The following is a 20,522-nucleotide window of genomic DNA, read 5'->3' as shown; positions in this document are numbered from 1 at the left end:
AAAAAAAAAAAAGAACACTGACTGTGGCTCTAGAACGCTAGGGTTCAAATCCTGACAAAGGCATTACGCAACCTCTGGTAAGTTGTTTACTCCCTCAATGCCATATCAGAATCACAAACCTATATACATTCTTACCATGCTCACCATTTCTTACCAAGGCTCTCCTTGCTTTGTTCTTGCAGGATTCTACCTTAAAGAATACCAGGTCTTTTAAAAATAGAGGACGAAATAGGTACAATCCTGAAAGGAAAGCTGTCCTGACTATACCCACCAGTCTCCAACTCTACCACATACCTGAATATAAAACATCTAACAGAGTTCCTAAAATCAAGCTTCATCCTTAACAAAAAAAAAAAAAAAGTATGTAAGGCAGGGAAAGACTGGAAGCCTTTTGGGTTTAAGGATCCTTATTAATTCTCTTTGATTAGTATCTTAGAGCAATGCATTACAGTAAGATTTAAGGTTTTTTTCTTGTAAAATGGGAAAAGTGCTACTGTGAATGCAAATATATTACCAGGCAAATTCATTTTAAGAAAAGCATTCAGAAATTGAATCCTTTGGAACTGGAATATGAAGATCCAGAAACTGATTCCTTTGAAACTATTTCGAATTCCTTGCATAACCCAGGATGTGTATAAGTATATGTAAAATATAAGGACTACTGAAAGTTGGGGAACTTCTTTTACTATAATGAGCTGCTTCTTTTCTACAACGTATGCAGATCATCAAACACAGTCTTGTATGGCTCAATTTCTGAGCCTGAAAGGCCAGAAGTTGATTCAAAGTAAATTTTGAGGCTATAAAATAAAGAAAAATCAGAAATCGTAAATCTGAAAAAACCCAACTTCCATAAATAATGTCTTTCTAGATAACTACACACAGCATCCCACAACTGGTTTATAACAAGGAATACAAGGAATCCTATAAAATATTAATATTACAAATTAGCAGTGTTTAAACAAAATTCTTAAGAACCTTAGGGTCCTATACCACATCCAAGTAATGAGTTGTTCAGTGACAGAGAAAATGAACATTAACCAAGAAATGTTTTGCTTTTAACTATTTTAAGTTTTAGAGTTCTATGAAGACTGCTTTCAGAGAGAAAAAAAGAAACCTGTTGCTTTTTGAAAAGTTCTTCATTGGAAACTTAGCTGACGGTCTCATTTTAAGCCAAGTAAGTATAAATGTTGAAAGTCTTCACTTAGTGACTATGTTAGGTAAGGATCAGCATTAATCCAGTCCTCAAAACATGGGGAATGATCCACTGCTCACCTTCTCACTTCTCCATCTTCACTGCCAGCTGCCTGTATGGCATACTGTCTGTGACTCTAGCCACCTAAAGCTAGGTCAGAACTCACATGTTAGAAGGATGTCATTCTTCATACCAGCTGCCTATGTAGCACTTCTCTGACCCTAGCCAGCTAGAGCAAGCTCAGAGGCCATTCCAGCTTCCAGCTCAAGGAGCGTACACATCATGCCAATCTTCTGCCCTGCCACAGATTCAGGGCTGGCTTCCCACTACCCTTTCAGGATGACAGCTGTAAGCTCAGGAGTCCACCTGACACCCTGTGGGCTCCTTACTGCTCCTGTGGGTTTGATAATTTGCTAAAATGACTCATATAATTCACGAAGAGTATACTATATTTACAAGTACAGATTTGTTATAAGCAAAAAGGATACAAATGAAGAGATGCACAGCGTAAGGTATAAAAGGGTTCTTAGTGTGAAACTTCACGTCCCTAGAAGACATGCTACCCTCCACAGAGCAGATGTTCTCACCAACCAGGAAGCTCTCTGAGCCTCTGTGTTCAAAGGCTTTTTTTGCCCTTACTATCTGGTCAGCCCCCCACTCATTAGCCTCAGGTACGTTTTTGCTAAAAAGAACCTAGAACAAAAGCCAAATTGTTTTCTGCAAGGAGATTCAACACTTCATGGTAATTTATACTGGTTTTGTCATAAATTGCTTTGAAATGACTGGGTCAGCAGACTTACAAACACCACATTTAAATGGAACATTTTCCCCCAACCAGTCTTCCATTCTCAGGCTTCAGTCTTCCTGAATAATCAGGATACAGTTTTAGAGGAAATGAATGAAGAAAACTCTTTGTAAATTATCGTTCCACTAAATCACTCATCATAAATGGGTCTTTCCTGTTATGCATTTTATGATAGGAAAAAGAGGATATATTTGGGAAATTAAACTAAGAAGGAGAAGGAAACAAATCTGAAGCGTCAACAAAGAACCCAATCCCTAAACATGTATGCACCCGTTCAGGTTGAAAATGGTAGCACATCAAGCCCCAAGTCCTTGGCTCAGTCCTCCGATTTTGTATGAAATTGTATCATCCTGTAAATATTGGTTCTATTTAACTTCCTAAAGTGCTTTCTTGGGAGAAAAAAATAGATACATCTTTTACTGGAATTAATCTTGATAGATTTAGGCACTACTACTGTCAGTGGTTTTTTTTTTTCCCCTTTGCATTGTCAGCATTAAGAGGAGCCCTGGTGGCACACTCAAATGTTAATCAAAAGATCAGCAGTTTGAACCCACCAGCTGCTCTTTGGGAGAAAGAAATAGCAGTCTGTTTCTGCAAAGACTGCAGCCTCAGAAACCCTAAGGGGCAGTTCTACTCTGCTCTATAGGGTTGCTATGAGTTAGAATCAACTTGATGGCATTAGATATATTCTTTGGTAGGGTCTTGTTTGAATGACTATTTCCCCCTAGAAAATGGCATTTTATCAGCGTTCTTATGCCACTACTGACCAGGTCATTTTACAAATATTTCTTCATTTTCATTAAAGAAAATTACTGGATGATTGCAGATACTGAAAATATGAAATCCAGCATTATTGGAAATAGATTTTTTCTTGGAGAATAACTACAATACCAAATTTAAATATCAGTAATCATATGTAATTCATATAATCTCTCTATAGTTTCCTGAAAATGATGAAAAAGAACCATACACGTTATAAACCAAAACTAAACCAAAGTCACTGCCATCAAATTGATTCCAACTTACAACAAATCTTTATGGATGCAGATTGCCTCATCTTTCTTCTGTGAAGCAACTGGATGGGTTCAAACTACCGACCTTTTTTGGCTAGCAGCCAAATGCCTTAACCACTACACCACCAGAGCTCTTTTAGAAGCTGTAGTGTGCTACATAAATCATTACAGATTTTCCATACATATTTAGTGAATGAAGTGGTAGTAATGGCTATACAGAAGAGACAATCATCTGCCAGAATTATAAAATATTATTCCTAAGAAACCATTTATGTTTCAGTCAGAGGCAGTGGAAGAGAACACAGCCCTTGGAGACAAACACACCTGAGACAAAATTCTGTTTTTACTACTTACTTCCCAGCCAATTCAGGTCTCTGACCCTCATACTAGCTATATGTAAACTGGGAATCACTACCTAACTTGAAGGGCTGGTGTGAGAATAAAAGGAAAGAAAAAGAACAACAACAACATAAAGTTTGTAAAACACTTAGGGCAGTACCTGGCTCATGTAGGAGTTTAATGATAATTATTTGAGGAATATTAGGGTGATTTATAAGTCTTCTAAAATCAGTAAAGTAGAGGATCAGCAAAACAGAAGACTCATGAAGATGGACTGAATCAGCTGCTGCAACAATGGGCTCAAACACAGCAACTATTGTGAGGATGGTGCAGGATTGGGGAGTGCTTCGTTCTAATGTACCTTAGAGCCATTATGAGTTGGAACTGACTCAAAGGCACTTAACAACAACACCACAAAATTAGCAATTAGACAGCATTTATTCATATATAAAGTAGTACTTCCAGACAATGTAAAGGAATATGAAGTAACACAAGACATATGAGACCTCTAGGTTCAAGAGACTTACATAAAACTAGGGAGGAACATCTCAAGTCTTGATGGTGGTAGTAATGGTTGAAAGTAACATGATGGCTGTTTTCACATGCTCACTGTTACCTTCTGATTAGACTTAAAATTAAAAGATGAATAATTATTATAATCAGAAATACTTAAAAAGACTTTTCAGAAATAAAATCCAGAAGTAGGATTACTTTATAAGGTTGTAAATATATGAATAGAGGAAACTAACTTTCAGTTTTGGAAATCAATTCATTAATTACTACATGTAAAGTGTACTTTGCTTTCTGATTAGTGAGGGTATTATTTTCATTACAGATACTTGAGTGATGAAATCTCCAACAAGGGATATTTCCCTTGTGCTACTTTAAACAAGAAGTATGCTTTCCTGAGGGTCTTTCTTATGTGAATTATTTCTAGAAATACTTTCTAATTAAACTTATGACATAAGAATTAAGTCTAAATGCAGTAACATTCTTAGAGAAAGGACCGTAAAAAGGCTTTTGCTTTGTGTACGGTATTGCCGCTTTACCTAAACAACTTGAGGAACATGCCTATTTAGGACTGACTTGCTATTATTACCCAAAGGTTCAAAATCTGTTTGAAGGGATGCTCGGATTGTTTAGTGCAGGTCCTCGAACAAGGGCTGTTTGCCCCTGAGAGGATATTTGGCAATGTTTGGACAAATTTTTGGTTGTCACAAATGAGGCAAGAGTTGCTATGGACATCTAGTGGATAGAGGCCAGGGATGCTGTTAAGCATCTTATAATGCGTAGGACAGTACCCATAACAAAGAATCATTCAGCCCCAAATGTCAATGTACCAAGGATGAAAAACCCTGCTTTAGTGTGTGCAAGCATTACTTATCCAAAATAGTAGCCGCTGGAGAAAGGAGAAAGGGAGTGAGTTAATTTACCAGATGTCTTCCATGCTAACTTGGTTCAGATTCGTAACTCTATGAGATAGATGGCTTTGTTTATCTCTTTGTTAGAGAAGACTGAAATTCAGAAAGATTAAATTATTGTGCCAAAGTCAGTAACTGGAGGAGTCAGGATTCAAACCCAAGGCTGTCTGACTCCAGCCTTCTTCCATGCTTTCTCCTCTGTATCACACCCTATCTCTCACACACAGGAATAAAGAAAATGACCCAGAATTCTAAATTATCTTCAACTTCCCAAACTATCAATTTTGTGGATTCTTATCAGAATTTAAAAATTGTGGTTGAAAGATAACACGAGACTATGAATCTAATTAGCTTCATTGTCAACATACAACATGGCCTTTACTTCAGAATTGCTCATCTGAACATAGATGAAAAGTGTTGGATGTAGAGCAACTACATTTCAGTCTTGATCTATGGGGTTCCTTTTCGACCATGTAATAGTATAGGGAATCCTTCTTCCATCCTCTACTCTACAATGAGAAAAAAATATAGAGATTCTGAAAAGTAGTAACTGTAGGCATAGTAACTAAGACATTTTAGGATGCATAGCTTCACTGAGCTTTATTCAGTCATTAAATATTCAGAGTGACCTCTAAGGGCAAGGCACCATACTAGAAGTAGTGGTGTTGTTAGCACCCACAGAGTTGCTTCCAGCTCATGGCAATCCCATGCATGCAGAGTAGAACTGCTCCACAGGATTTGCAAGGCAGAGAACTTTCAGAAGCAGATCACCACGTCTGCCATCTGAGGCAATGCTGGGTGGGTTCAAATAGCCAATCTTGCAGCTAGTTGTCAAGCCCTTAATTCTTCTCACCATCCAGTCAACAGTCTGCAAAACCATGTAATAATTATTTTTTAAAATTAGTATCTTTCATTCATTAAGTTTTTATGAAATGCCAGGTACTGTGCTAAAAGATGTTGAACATTCTATTTCAGCTTTCAATAGATTCTGGGGAGGAAAATCTGTCATGAGGTATCTTTAACTTCTTTTCCTTATTATCAATCAATCCATAATACTGTGACGTTTTCTTATCCAACTTTCAACACCTTGATCTCTGTCAGTCTAGTCTAATCTACTGTACTGTAAATTCCTTAAAGACTAACTTGATGTTGTTCATCATTCTACTTCTAGAATATAGCACATTGCTTGATACAATGTAACTGCCTAATTAGTATTATAAATATTTGCTGAATGGATAGATAGATCAGTAAATGAATAAGTGACCAAATGAACAGCATTCACAAAATCTCATAGAGGAAATATCAAGAAAGAGTCATAAAATGAGCAGATTTAATCCCCCAGAGATATATTTTCTCATGTTATTCCCAATGAACATGGCACACCTGACAGCAGGGAACACAGTTATAAATACTGCCCTTAACTTGCTAGAGATCAGATGATGGCAAATGGGAAGTCTCTTTTTTTGCTGGCTGTTTATTTTCTAAATCACAGAAGTAAGGGATCTAGAATTTAAACCTACTACACTAGCAACTGGGAGCTCTGGTAGTGCTGTGCCTAAGGTACCTGACTGCTAACCAGAAGGCTGGAGGTTCAAACCCACCAGCCATTCCTTGGAAGGAAGATGGGGCAATCTACTTTCGTAGTGATACTGCCTTGGAAACCCAAGGAGGGGTCACTATGAGTTGGGTCCGACTCAACGACACATGACAACAACACCACACTAGCAACTGGTGGTGCAATGGTTAAGCACTTAGCTATTAACCAAGAGGTTAGCACTCTGAAGTCACCCAGCTGTTCTACAGAAGAAAATGTCTGGTGATTTGTTTCCATAAAGATTACAGCCTAGAAAATTTTGTGAGATAGCTGTACTCTGCTGATGGTGTAGCTATGAGTCAAAAATTGAATCAATGGTACATTATAACAACAATACCTGCAACAAGCTATACTGCAATTACTGGAAGTTCTATGCATCACAGATACTAAAAAATATCTGCTGAGCTGAATTAATGGTATTAAGAGAAAATCAACGGTAAAGACAGAAACTTCTGAGAGGATTGACTAAAGATAAAGCATGTGAACAGTCCTTTTTTAAGTAAAAACCAAGAGTACGGATTAGAGAAATGAGTCTGCAAAGTGTTACATAATTAGTTTAATATATGGAACAGGTTTTTATTTTAATGTTTAGTAAGACTGCTCAGATATAGGAAGCACAGGCACTAAAATAAGTCAGAAAAAATTCACTACCACCAGTCAATTCCAACTCATAGTGACCGGACAGGACAAAGCAGAACTTTCCCAGAGGGTTTCCAAGGCTGTAAATCTTTATGGAAGCAGATTGCTTCACCTTTCTCCCATGGAGCAGCTGGTGGGTTTGAACTGTCAACCTTTTGGTTAATGGCTGAGTGCTTAATCACTGCACTAGCAGTGTTCATTAAATAAGTCAGGTGATGTGTTATTTCATCTCACCTCAACTTGACAAAATACTTACTATTCCTTGGTTTCCATCAAGATCTTAAATTGTGCCTATATTGGCAGAAATTTCTTGACATGAATAAATATTCATATACAGTATGTCAAGATCAATATGAGGCAGACCAAGATACAAGCATGCCAAAAATTATTGTTTTAAAAAGTTTTATTTTGAAATAATTTTATATTTACAGAAGAATTGCAAAAGTAGAATGGAGCTTCCATATATCCTTTGCCTAACTTTTCCTGATGTTAACATCTTATATCTGGGGGTAGCAAACTTTTGCTGTGACTTGCCAGATCATATTTTAGGTCTTGTGAGTCATATGGTCCCTGTATCAACTAGTCAACTTTGTAGTTTTAGCAAGAAAGCAGCCAGAGACAATGTAAAAACGAATGAACTTTGCTATATTCCAATAAAACTGTTTATGATGACTAAAATTTTAATTTCATGTAATTTTCATGAGTTATAAAATATTATCCTTCTTTTGATTTTCCCAACAACCATTTAAAAATATAAAAGTCATTCTTAGTTCACTGGCTGTACAAAAACATGAGGTAGACTATATTTGGCCAGTGGGCCAACTTCCCAACTTTTGTCTTACAGCTTCCCAATTTCTGTCATATACTTATTAAAACTAACAAATTTACACTAGCATAATACACTTAACTACGTACCAAAACTAAACTCACTTCCATTCAGTCTATTCTGACTCATAGTGACCCTACAGGACAAAGCAGAACTACCCCACAGGATATCCAAGACTGTAAATCTTTACAAAAGCAGACTGCCTCATCTTTCTCCTGTGGAGTGGCTGGTGAGTTGAAGCACCCATATGCTTTAACCACTGCACCACCACAGCTCCTTTAATTAAAGTACAGACTAGTGAAATTTCCCCAGTTTTTGGTATCAACAGATACCAAATTAGGACCATCCTGCACCTGAGGAAATCAAAGCTGGATGGAAAGATAAGCATATAAATAAACAGCTACAATAAATGTGATAAATGATCTCCATACTGGAAGTATAAACAAAGTACTGTATGAACTCAGAGAAGGAAAATGAGATTACACAGACAGGATAAGGCTGAAAATATCACTCTCACTTCTGTCGAGTTGATTTGACTTGTAGCGACCCCTCCTTGGGGTTTCTGAGGCCATATCTCTACAGAAGTGATTGCCCAGAATGGTGTCTTATACAATAGCAAACACCACAGGGAGACTAGTCCTTATTGATACAGAAGTTGTAAAGTACAAGAATCAGTGAGCTCTACCTTATATTCTTCAGTGGTAATGAATTACAATCTTAAAATCAAACATTAGGTTCTTTTTAAAGAACTTTTTTTTAAAAAACTTTTTAAATCACATCATCTAGTGCGATTCAAGTTCACCTTATGTAAGGTGTCAATAAGGTTAATAATCCTGGTTGCTGCTTTATCACACTTAATAGCAACTGCAGATTAGAAATACCTGTGTTCAATCAGCTTATCTCTAGACACACATCCTAGTGAGCGGATAGGAAACAATAGTCTAATTCTAGGCTTGCTTTTGTGGCCAAATGGGAAGAATGCCATAGCTATCTGACCCAAAGGATCAGGAAGTTTCACAGTAAAAGTGAACCACATTTTCAAGGGGGAGTGAATGCAGAGAATCTACTTTTTAACTTTTCATAGCTAGTCTTCTAGTACTGTGAAAATAAGGGAAGGATGATGTTTTGATCATAGGACAAAAAAGTAGAGTCTCGTCTCAAATGGAAAGCAAACCAGGTATGTTTTCAAGTTTCCTTTTTTAAATAACAATTTATTGCTGGGCATAACTGAGAATATAGATTGTTTCTTGGAAGCCCTGGATACCTTTTTCTCTAATATCATTCAACCAACAGGAAAATTCTTATTCTTCTATGCAAGTGTACAAATCCCTGGCTTGGAAAAGGAGTTTTAATGATAAACTTTATAACTAAAATAGCAATCTCCCTCAAGGCCTAAGAGAACTTAAGCTAGGGCAATAGCTCATTAATAAACTAGTTCTGGGTATTCATAGCATCTTTTGGAATACTATCAGACAGAGAAGTAAAGGGTAGAATTAAGGGGGTGGGCAGGAGAACAAATGTGACTCATGTTTTATTCTGTTCTATTTAAGGCTGTAACAGAGCCTTTCCCTCTGACTAAGCATAAATGGCTTTGCAGATTACAGAACCCAAATATGGAACTATGAGTTTATGCAGTGGTCACGCTCATTAGTGGAGGTAGCTCAACAACATTATTAATTGCAAAATGGCAGGCAAAAGGACAATGTAGGAAAACGAAAAAAATGAGGGGTTGGTGCTTCAGGGTGCTCTTCAGAGGGAAGAGCAGGCAGGGAAACTAGAAATAAGTACAAAAACAGGACCAGTCTGTCTGAGTTCTTCTCTGTTGCTCCTTTAGAATCTCTCTTGAGATTTTATAATCACCCATTTGCCATAATCACCCATTTGAATAAAAGAAAAAAAAAAAAAAACCTTACATTTGAAAAGAATATGTAAGGGAAAGAAAAATATATTGGATAGTAGGAGACAAATCTAGGTTCTAAATCTATTCATGTCACATACCAAGCTGCATCATCAAAAACAAAGAGTAGATACAAGGAGGGGCTTACACACATATGAAGATGAATGTTCCCTTTAGAGTCAGATTTCTATGATTTTTCAAAGTGTGCTTTCTAAGTATTAATTCATTCCCTGTAACAGTCCTGGCAGGCCTCCACTTGTGGCTGATTTTTAACGTTTCATTTCTACTCCACAGAAGCAAGTCCTTAGATTCTCTGACCCAAAATGAGTTAACTGCCCACCCCATTACCAATCCTGCAAGGAATTCTCTCTTACTGCTGCCTCAGTGTCTACGGATTTCCTTTTATCATTACTCCAGACTACATCCTCCAGTTGTTACCTGCTTCACTACTGATCCCAGCTCCATCCACAACTCCAGCCAAGATCACGAACTCTGAAATCACCATTCACACTCCTCCTGAAGCCTCTCTTCCCATTCTCTTTCCTCCAGCTAGTGGACACTATACCTCTTCTTCCCTTCCCACTCTGTAACTGTCACTTACCATTCCTATCTCAAAAGCCATCACCCTTGACAAAAAGGAGATTCCCACTGCCTAGGGAGTTATGAAAAACTGAAACAAAGAGAAAAAGAATTCCTGCTCCTACTGCCAAGGCTTTTATTGTAGGAAATGGGTGTTTCTAGCATATAGTAGAAGCACAATAATGTATACTAGTGAATAAAATAGCATCCCCTAACCAATACTCTTAAAGCCATTTCTCACAGTTACATTACTATATATACATGGTAGTTCTGTATTTCATGTACCCATGATGTTTTAAACAGTGTTTCTGTGGGTTGGCCCAGAGACCTCACTGCCATGATGGCATTGTTTCTATAAGAAAATGCTGCCAAACAATTGACTTACTAATGACTTTTATAAGCTACCTTTCCTTCCTCAGAAATGGCTTGTAAAATAGGGAAAATAAAAAATCTGTTAAGCAAAATAAGAAAGTTGACAGAGCATTACTTATTTACATGGTTATAACATAATTCTACATAGACATACAATTGTACAAAGAAACACAAAAATAACATATATATACAGAAATGTAAAAATTAAGTAAGTGATCAAATTGATCTCTCTCTCTCTCTCTCACACACACACACACACACATGCACATACACACATCACTCTTAGTCTTCATTTACAATGTGGTTATCAGCCTCCCCAGATCATCCCCCAAAATACTCATTTGTTTTAAGAAAAGGGTTTAATTAGTGGTGAGAATACATACAAAGGAAGTGTAGATCATAAGGTAACACCCAGAATCAAGAAAAACGTGTCTGGAAAAGGGAGAAGAAGAGAAGATATACACAAGAGCTAAATACAGACAGTATATCATCCTCAAAACATTTCCAAACAAGATCTTCTTCAGAAAATAAATGTGTGGAAGCTCTTACTCATGGTTATAGAAATCTAGCCATCTCTTTTTGATACTTCTTCTCTGCCCAAGAAGCAATTCTTGAGTACCTACTCTGTAGAGAGTGCTGGCAAAGTAAGACATACTTATCCAATCTAACAATAATTCCAAGACACCATTAAAAAAAAAAAAAAAAAACACAGCAAAAAATATGGCATTTATTGAAGTAAAGTCAGTAGAAGGAAGAGAATTAGTTAATAAAAGTCATGGAACAGATAGCAAACACTCATTTAGAGAGGATGTTCAGTAATACTCTAGAAGTGGGAATCAGCAAGATAAACCTAGGGGGCAAGCCAGTGGAGAACTGAGTGAAGAAGTCAGAAAAACAGTGGCTGAGGTTTATGAAAGGATTTTATATGCTGAGCTAGAGTGCTTAGGTGTGACAAGTCAAGTCACCAGGTATTGTGGGTTCTGAAACAGGAAAGTAAATTGAACACGTATGAACACAGGACATTGTTACGGCATCCCATCTAGACTGTAACTCACAATTTTCATGTATGTGTTATTATTGACCTGACAGATACCAGTAGCACTGTATCTGCTACTTCAACATAATCTTTTATATTAAAAATTAAAGTGAAGAAAAATGCCTTAAGAAAGAAAAGGATACATTTTTATGTGCATCAAAAGACTTCTCCAAAAGAGTAAAAAGAGAACCTACAGACTGGGAAGAAATATTTGGCAGTGACAGATCTGATGACTCCAACACCTCAACATCAAAAAGAAAATCCAATTAAAAAATGGGCAGAACACATGACAAACACTTCACCAAAGAAGACACCATTGTATAGCAAGGATCATGGAGCTGGCGCAGAATCATCATTTTGTTCTGCTGTGCACGGGGTCGGAAACGACTCGATGGCACCTAACAACAACAACAAAGAAGATACTCAGGTGGCCAACAAACACATGAAGAAATTTTCACGATCATTAGCCATTCCAACCAAACCAAACTCACTGCCATCAAGTCGATTCTGACACCTAGCGACCCCTCCTTGGGTTTCTGAGGTGGTATCTCTACAAACGAAGATTGCCCAGTCTTCCTTTGGAGGCATGACTGGTGGGTTTGAACCACCAGCCTTCTGGTTAGCAGTCAAAATTCCTTGGGCACTATGACACCAAAGCCATTAACCAAAAAAAAAAACTCACTGCCATTGAATCAAAACAATGAGATACCATCTTACCCCAGCACTAATATCAAAGTTCAACAACACAGAACATAACAAATGCTGGCAAGGATGTGGAGCGATTGTGACTCTCACACACTGCTGCGGGAATGCAAAATGATACAACTACTGTGGACAACAGTATGGCAATTTCTTAAAAAGTTAGAAACAGAAATATTGTTTGATCCAACAATTCCATTACCAGGTATATATCCTAAAGAAGTGAGAGCCATGACATGAACAGATAAATGCACACCCATGTTCATCACAGCACTATTTACAATAGCAAAAAGATGGAAACAACCTAAATGTCTATCAACAGAGGAATGGATAACCAAATTATGGTACATACACACAATGGAATACTATGCAACACTAAAGAATGATGTAGAATCTGTGAAACACTACATAATGTGGATGAACTTGGATGACATGATGCTGAGTGAAAAAAGTCAATCACAGAAGAACAAATATTATATTAGTTCAGTATTGTAAAAAGTCAAGGAAAAGTTTATTTATGGAAGTAAACTTTCTTTGTTGGTTATCAGGGATGGGAGAGGTAGGGAGGGAACACTGCTTAGATAGATAGAGACAAGTACTGATTTGGGTGAAGGGAAAGGCAGTATACCAAAACCGAGTGATCAACACAGTAAGGAAGTCACAGAGAGGTGCACAGGAGGTACAGACAACAAAGATAAACTCTTTTACATATACATTAATTACCATGTTATCAATGACAACAAACATTAATCTATGGGTAAAAAGATGGGTAGAAAGGCTGAATGATCAGGTACATCTAGGCACAAGGGAATATACACATGACCATATAAAAGGTTGGCAGATGGTATTTCCACACACATATTTGTATATGCTATAAGACTGTCCATATAACTAGAACTAAGAATGGGCAAGGGAGCTCTGGTAGCATAGTGGCTAAGACACTTGCCTGCCAACCAGACGGGTGGCGGTTCAAACCCACCAGCCACTCCTCGGAAGGAAGGTTGGGCAATCTTACTTCCATAGTGATACTGCCTCGGAAACCCAAGGAGGGGTCGCTATGAGTCGGGTTTGACTCGACAGCACATAACAACAACAACAACAACAAGAATGGGCAAAGTTATGATAACTTCTTAGGTACAGTCAACCACTTTGACGGAGTGAGTTGTTGGACCTGCATACTCAATACCATGCTCGCAGAGGATAACAAGCTCAATTGGCATAATAATACTACACAAAAATACTCTTCTACATCCTACCTCGGTGAGTAATGGGGTTTTCAAAGCTTGCAAGCGGCCATCTAGATGCAACTATGGGTCTCTCCTCATCCAGAGAAAAGAAGAATAAAGAAAACCAAAGATGCATGAAACAATTAGTCCAAGGGACTAGTGGATCATGCAAATCTCAGCCTATATGACCATGGGACCAGAAGAATTAGAGGGTGCCTGGCCACCACTGTCAGCCATTCGGAAAATAATCAATGCAGGAGAGCCTGGATAAAGTGAGAAAACAATGTGTAACAAAACTCAAAAATCATTAAAAAAAAAAAAAAAAAAGACCATGTTTACTGGTCTGATTGAACCTGGTGAGACCCCTGAGACTATAGTCCCTATATACCCCTCAGGTCTGAAACTGAACTCATTCTCGTGGCTTCCAGACAAAAGATAGACAGGCATATAGGGTGAACATTTACATCAAGTAGCTACACTCTACAGAACAATCAATCATGGGAGAACAAACCAAACTCACTGGCATTGAGTTGGATCCAACTCATAGCGACCACTCCTCGGGTTTCTGAGGCAGTATCACTGCAGAAGTAGATCACCCTGTCTTCCTTCTGAGGAGTGACTGATGGGTTTGAACCGCCAGCCATCTGGTTAGCAGTCAAATGCCTTAGGCACTACGCTATCAGAGCTCCCCATGGGAGAACAAAAGGGCAGTATTTACACAGAGTGATAGCTCAAGGGGCAGGAATACACAGGAAAGAAGAAAACAGGGAAGAGGTAACTATAGGGAGGAAGTGGGAAGAGAGCTGTTACGACGTGGGGAATTGCAGTCAATGTCATGAAACAAAGTGTATATGTACTGCTGTATGGGAAACGAATTCTCTCAATAAATTTTCACCCAAATCACAATAAAAATTAAAAACAAAGAAGAAGGGAAGGGAGAGATAGCTTTATGCTTCTGTCCAGGCTGACTCACCTCATAGAAAAGCCCTTCTGGGAACTGCTGGAAGCACTGTGCACATACAAAGCACTGCTCATGGTACAGCTCGCCATTACTGTTCACGATCTTCTCAGCAGGTGCAAAACCTCCCTTACAGCGTTCACAAGTCGCATTGGCCAAAGCATTGGCCATGTTGCTGTAACACAAAAGGATGGAAGTCACGAATTGTCAACCTTTTTTTAGATTCAAGACCAAACAGCACAAAGAACTGAGGAACAAATTCTATCTGATCACAAAAATCATGTTTTATATACATAAAGGCCTATTTTTTGCTTGTACTAACTCAAATTGTTCTAATTTCTCTCCCCAGCTTCTAAGGTTCTGAAAGGGCCTCCTGTTTTGACTCTTTAACATGGCATTCCTCTTGCTACTGAATACACTATGCGTGAGTCCTACCATGTGCTAGACATTAGGGATAAAGATGAAAGAGGGCCCTCAAGGACCTCAGGTTTACAGTTTGATAAATAGTAATTAAAATACCCATGAGTGAACATCTCAAAGGTAATTTCTTTTCCTCTGAGAAAAAATCTAAACTGTATGTCAGCTGAAGGAGCTCTGGTAGCACAGTGGCTAAAGCACTTGACTGCTAACCAGAAGGCTGGCGGTTCAAACCCACCAGCCACTCCTCGGAAGGAAGGTTGGGCAATCCTACTTCCGTAGTGATACTGCCTCGGAAACCCAAGGAGGGGTCGCTATGAGTCGGGGCCGACTCGGACGGCACATAACAACAACAACAACAACGTCAGCTGAATGCCATATCATATCCCAGAGGTTATCTTTTTATTAGATCTGTCAAAAGCAACCGCTTAAGTAACTTGTTACACTAGCCAAGATGCCCTAGTCCTATGAATAAATTGCTGAACAAATAATGAATACTATTATTATTGGATTTTTTTGAATTAATATTCTATCTTAAAATCACAGAATATTATAAAGATCATTTTACAGATGATGAAATGGAAGTTTAGAGAGGAAAAGTGACTAGCCTAACGTCAAAGCTATTTAGACAATGGAAGACAAAGGACTAGAATCCAGGTCCCCTAACTGGTGTAGTGCCTATTTGACTGCTAACCAGAAGGTGGAGGTTCAAACCCACCAGCCACTCCTCAGAAGGAAGGTTGGGCAATGTACTTCCATAGTGATACCACCTTGGAAACTCAAGAAGGGGTCCTTGTTTGTTTGTTTTTGGTTTAGCTCATAAAATTACAATGTCAATCACGTAAGATTACAATATCAATTGGCAGCACATGAAAGGACATGACAGAGAAGCTCCTATGCTTGACAAATCAGAAAGATGAAACCAGGACAGTCAAATACATAGCCAGTAATTTGGGTAACTCCCTTACTGGTAATTTCCAGGGCTTCCAATAGGTTCATTCCAGTTTTATCTCCTCCTGATAATTTGCATTTCTACCCTAGATACACTGAGTCCAAATCTACATTTTAACAAGATCCCCAGATGATTCTTGCACACTCTAATTCCTTAAAACACACAGAAGGCATCCAATGAACGGTCCCAAGTTCTACCTAACCACGGTGCAGTTTGGGAGAAGAAAAGCAAAATGGCATTATTCAATTAGATAATTATTTATTCTCCTTGGATTTAACATAAAGAACTCTTTTGTTTCTGAAATATTTCAAGGTGGAGGAGGTCCTTTGACAGAGCAGTCCATCACTAGCCTCTGTCTTCTGTCATTTAGCGAGTTTCTGTAAACCTTTTTAAGATTCCCACTCTGAGAATAAGCTCTACTTGCATGCCTGGACCCTAGTACACCTTCTGACTTCTCAGATATTTAATCAATCTACCCTGTAAAGCTACTACCAAAGTTTGTCTGAATCTTCACAAAGACTCTGTGAGGTAAGGGAAATGGGAAGTCTCCATTTTACAGAGAGGTTAACCGAATTGCCTCATATTAGCTTCCAAATGTTGCTGTTTCTTTAGGCAACTGCACCATACCAAACTATCTTGCTACCCCCCCACCCCCACCCCCACCCCAAGGGCAGAAAATGCTGCAGTCTGCCTTCTCTCTGGAGAAAGTTTCAAAGAAGAACATTCCTATTTTACAGTCTTGCCATAAGTAACTCCATGCAGAAATGTTCATAATTCTGTACCAATCAAAACTCAACTTTATTTAATAGGCTTGGATATAAAATTAAACAATTAACAAAAAGGGGAAAGGGGCAGCCTTACTGTTTGGCAAACCTGGCTAAGGCCTCAGGCACCTTATCTGCTCTATTATAAGAACGAAAATCACAACCGCCACTTGGTCACTTCAAAATTATTATGGGTTGGAGAGAAAAATCCATAAAATTCCCTTCTTCTCCTGGCTTTGTCATAAGGCAGATGAATGTGGCAGTTTTAGCAAGGCTCTGAAGAGCTTTCCTCTGACCAATATCCACAGGTGCCCCCTGAAGAAAAAGTATAAGCCCCACACCTGCCCTTTTAAGTCTTCAGTACTGCCGTGAGAATGAGATAAGAAAAAGCATATAAAACCATTTAGGAACTCAAATACAAAGCACTATTAATAATTCTAAACCCTCTCAAAAGATTCAATAAGTCATCCATGATCTTAATAGAAGTCCAAAAGAGCTGGAAAAGGAGAACATACTGAAATACCCTGATACGTTATCACTTAGATTAGCAGTTCCCAAAGTGTGGGGTCACTATGGCTCTTTCAGGAGTCTGCAAGGCCTCCCTTTTTAAACTACATATCTGTGGGAGACCCCATTATCTTCATATACTTCATCTAAAACAACCTATTGCAATAGGTTGGATGCAGAAACAGATAGATAGGAGACTCTGTCTTTTATTCAGACAGACATAAATAAGAGGTTGCAAAAATAAATGTAAAAACAATGCCTTTCTTCCCACTCACTTTTCTTGTCTTGGAAAACAGTCTTTTTTCATAAAAACATTCATGTTAACATGTAATCAAATTGTTATTTTTAGTGAATATTTTAAAGTTTTCTCAGTTTTAATTTCTAATACACTAAAGACTGATAAATAGTAGCGTCCTTAATAACTTTTAAGAGTGAAAAGTGGTCCCAATATCAAAAGAATTTTATAATCACTGAACTGTACAATATTCTTGTGATCTATAGGGTTTCCATTGGCAACTTTTTGGAAGTAGTTTCCTAGTCTGTAAGCTCTACTGAAACCTATCAGTGTGGTACTGCGGTAGCTTGCATGTGGCTAGAAGCTATGCCATTGGTATTGCATTACATTACAGACTACTTATATTCAAGTTCAAATACTCAAAATACTTAGAATTAAGAACTAGGTGGGCACATTATAAAGCAAGCATGAAGTAATTTGCCACACATAGCAAAAATAAACTAGTTTTAGAGAAATAATGTAATATGCATTTCTCAAGAAGTATTACTTTTAATAATAAGCAAAGAAAGAAAACAGAAAAAAATGAAAAGAAAGGGAATACAAAACAAAAGCATTGGAAGAAACTTTTCAGAGAGAAAAAATATAAATCTCAGCATCCTAACTGAACTGTTCACCATTTCTTTCTTTTCTTGTCTTTGATCCTTCAGCACTATGTATTTTTCTATACTTAACTTTATACTTAATACTATGTATGTTGTTACTTTTTAAAAGTCATGAATGAAACTATAGAATTAAATATGCAGTTATAGCTGTTATTCTGTCATAATTAGTAGCTAATTTTTCAGAAAAAGATTTTTACTAAAAAGTGTTGAGGACAAAGAGTATAAATGGATATGTGAATATATGTATATATACATATCTACACCTTTAATACAGAACCTTCATAATTGGCCAATCATAACTGATTTAATTGACCTATTTCCACAAATCAACTTCACACAGAAAATTTGATACCATCTAGCTTTCCACTGATTCACATGCTCTATTTACTACAGTATATGGAACTCATTTTTCTGGTCTTACAATGCCAACAATATGTAAATCCAAAAAGGATCTTGAAAACTCACCAAGTAGTGAAAACATTGGTGACAGTATAATGACAATTATCCAGTTACTTAAACAAAGCTATTCATGGAGTGTGAAGATAAATTACATTTGTTGCAGTATCACACAGAATGCATTAACAGAAATAGAGAATCAGGTCATTTACCTTTTTCCTTATCTTACATTTGACAAATTTGGGATTTGGAATAATTTTAACTTACAACTTTCAATCAGGCCAACAATCTTACTTGTGTTGGTCTCAAGGCTACTCTGTACAATATTGAAAAACAAAAATCTGTTTGCTAAAGTTCGTTGAACAAAATCATTTAAACTAACCATTTGGAGTTCTTTAACAGCATGTTTTTACACACACATATTCACACACACACACACACACATTAGTTCCACATCATCCTTATTTCGTTCAATCTTTTGGAGACAGTATTTTGAAACCCTATTAGCCACCTTCAAATTTCAGATTGTTAAACATAACAAAAATTTATTTCCTTATAGGCAGTCTTTAATTCAATTATTAACTGATTCCCCCCATCCTGCCCCTTGTCTCTGTAAAGTTTTAGAGTATAAATTTTTTCTATTATAAATCCTCTTAGTGATAATTCTAAAGCTTCCTGCTTTGAATTATATATAATGAAATTGTCTACTATTATTGGGGACCTATTGAAGACTAAGATTTTATTATTCTTACTTTAAAGGTAGCATTTTCTGTCACATCTGCATTTCATCTAGTGGAAACTTTTTACATGGCAAAGCAACCTACCTGCTTCATAAAAAACTACCACTGAAAGTAAAGTAAATAAAACTGTTACTAGTCCTGTCAAAATGGCTAGTGAACTGACAGCCCAAGAACCCTAATCTGGAATTGTAGTTCTCCAGGAGATGAGACACTTACAATTTCGCATAAAAGTCACAAAACTCCTTGTAGACTTTTACGTCACTGTGCCTGCGCTGCAGTTTGGACACAGCCCTCTCGTCTTCATTCTCATTAGCCTCATGGGCATTGTTAAGGACCGTCTGAGAGATTTCTTCATTCTCTGGGATAGCACAGGGGCGCACTCTGCTCGGGAACGCCATCCTTGAGTACTAGAAAGTTCTGAGCTCAGAGAAGAGCAGCAGGACACAGGAACAGGAGAAACAGTATCTAGGACTCCCCCACTTCCCAGTCAGGGGTCACTCCCACTATTCCCACAAACGTCAGCCTGCCAGGCTTGCCAGGGTCTCTACTCGAGCTTCAAGTTAAGAGCTCCAGCAGCAAAGCAGTCAGTCAGCCAGCATCAAAGCCCTGCTTTACTGAGGCTTTTTGGAAGCTCTGGAAAACATTCCACAAAGTTGTAGCACAGCCTTTGCAGGAGCAGTCTTCTCAGTGGACTGTGGCTGTAAACACTACATTAGAGTAATAGAGGGCTGCTCTGTAGGACTTCAGGAGCTCTGGTATTGCAGTGGCTAAGACATTTGGCTGCTAACCAAAAGGTCAAAAATTTGAACCCATCACCCATTCCACAGGAAAAAGATGAAGCAGTCTGCATTCATAAAGATTTGCAGCTTTGGAAACCTTAGGGGACAGTTCTACTCTGTCCTATGGGTCACCATGAGTTTAAATCGACTCGATGGCAGTGCATTTGGGTTTGGGTTTTATAGGACTTGAAGAAAAAGAAATATACACATGCCCTGGGAATTTGTTATCAGGCTTAAACAAAACTAACACTGTACTTCTGAACTTTGGTGGGTATAAGAATCTTCTGGAGAGCTTGTAAACATCCCCAGAAATTTTACATTTCTAATTAGCTCCCAGGTGAAGCTGATGCTGCTGGTATACTCTGAAGAGCATTAGCAACCTTCTCTGACATGTACTCCCATAATTCCCAGGGCATTCTTGCCATACATGCCTTTATATTTGTTTTTCCCCATTAGTCTGTGAAGTCCCTGAAA

At 37.9% G+C, this 20,522-nt stretch overlaps 1 protein-coding gene across 1 annotated transcript in view; it reads right to left on the bottom strand.

The window, feature by feature from the left end:
- LIMS1 (LIM zinc finger domain containing 1) overlaps nucleotides 1-19,667 on the bottom strand; it is a 47,294-nt gene extending 27,627 nt beyond the window's left edge. The window contains exons 1-2 of the mRNA XM_007942365.2: nucleotides 19,486-19,667; nucleotides 14,612-14,771 (exon numbers count right to left, since the gene is read on the bottom strand). Coding sequence (XP_007940556.1) covers nucleotides 14,612-14,771; nucleotides 19,486-19,667 — 342 coding nt within the window. The remainder of the gene's footprint in view (nucleotides 1-14,611; nucleotides 14,772-19,485) is intronic.
- Nucleotides 19,668-20,522: the final 855 nt, after the last annotated feature.

The sequence above is a fragment of the Orycteropus afer genome, unplaced genomic scaffold (genome assembly GCF_000298275.1).
Source record: "Orycteropus afer afer isolate SDZICR_OR568_19922 unplaced genomic scaffold, OryAfe1.0 scaffold00089, whole genome shotgun sequence".
Taxonomy (NCBI): domain Eukaryota; kingdom Metazoa; phylum Chordata; class Mammalia; order Tubulidentata; family Orycteropodidae; genus Orycteropus; species Orycteropus afer.
Note: the sequence above shows the minus strand (reverse complement) of the source record. Positions and strands in the feature narration are given on the sequence as shown.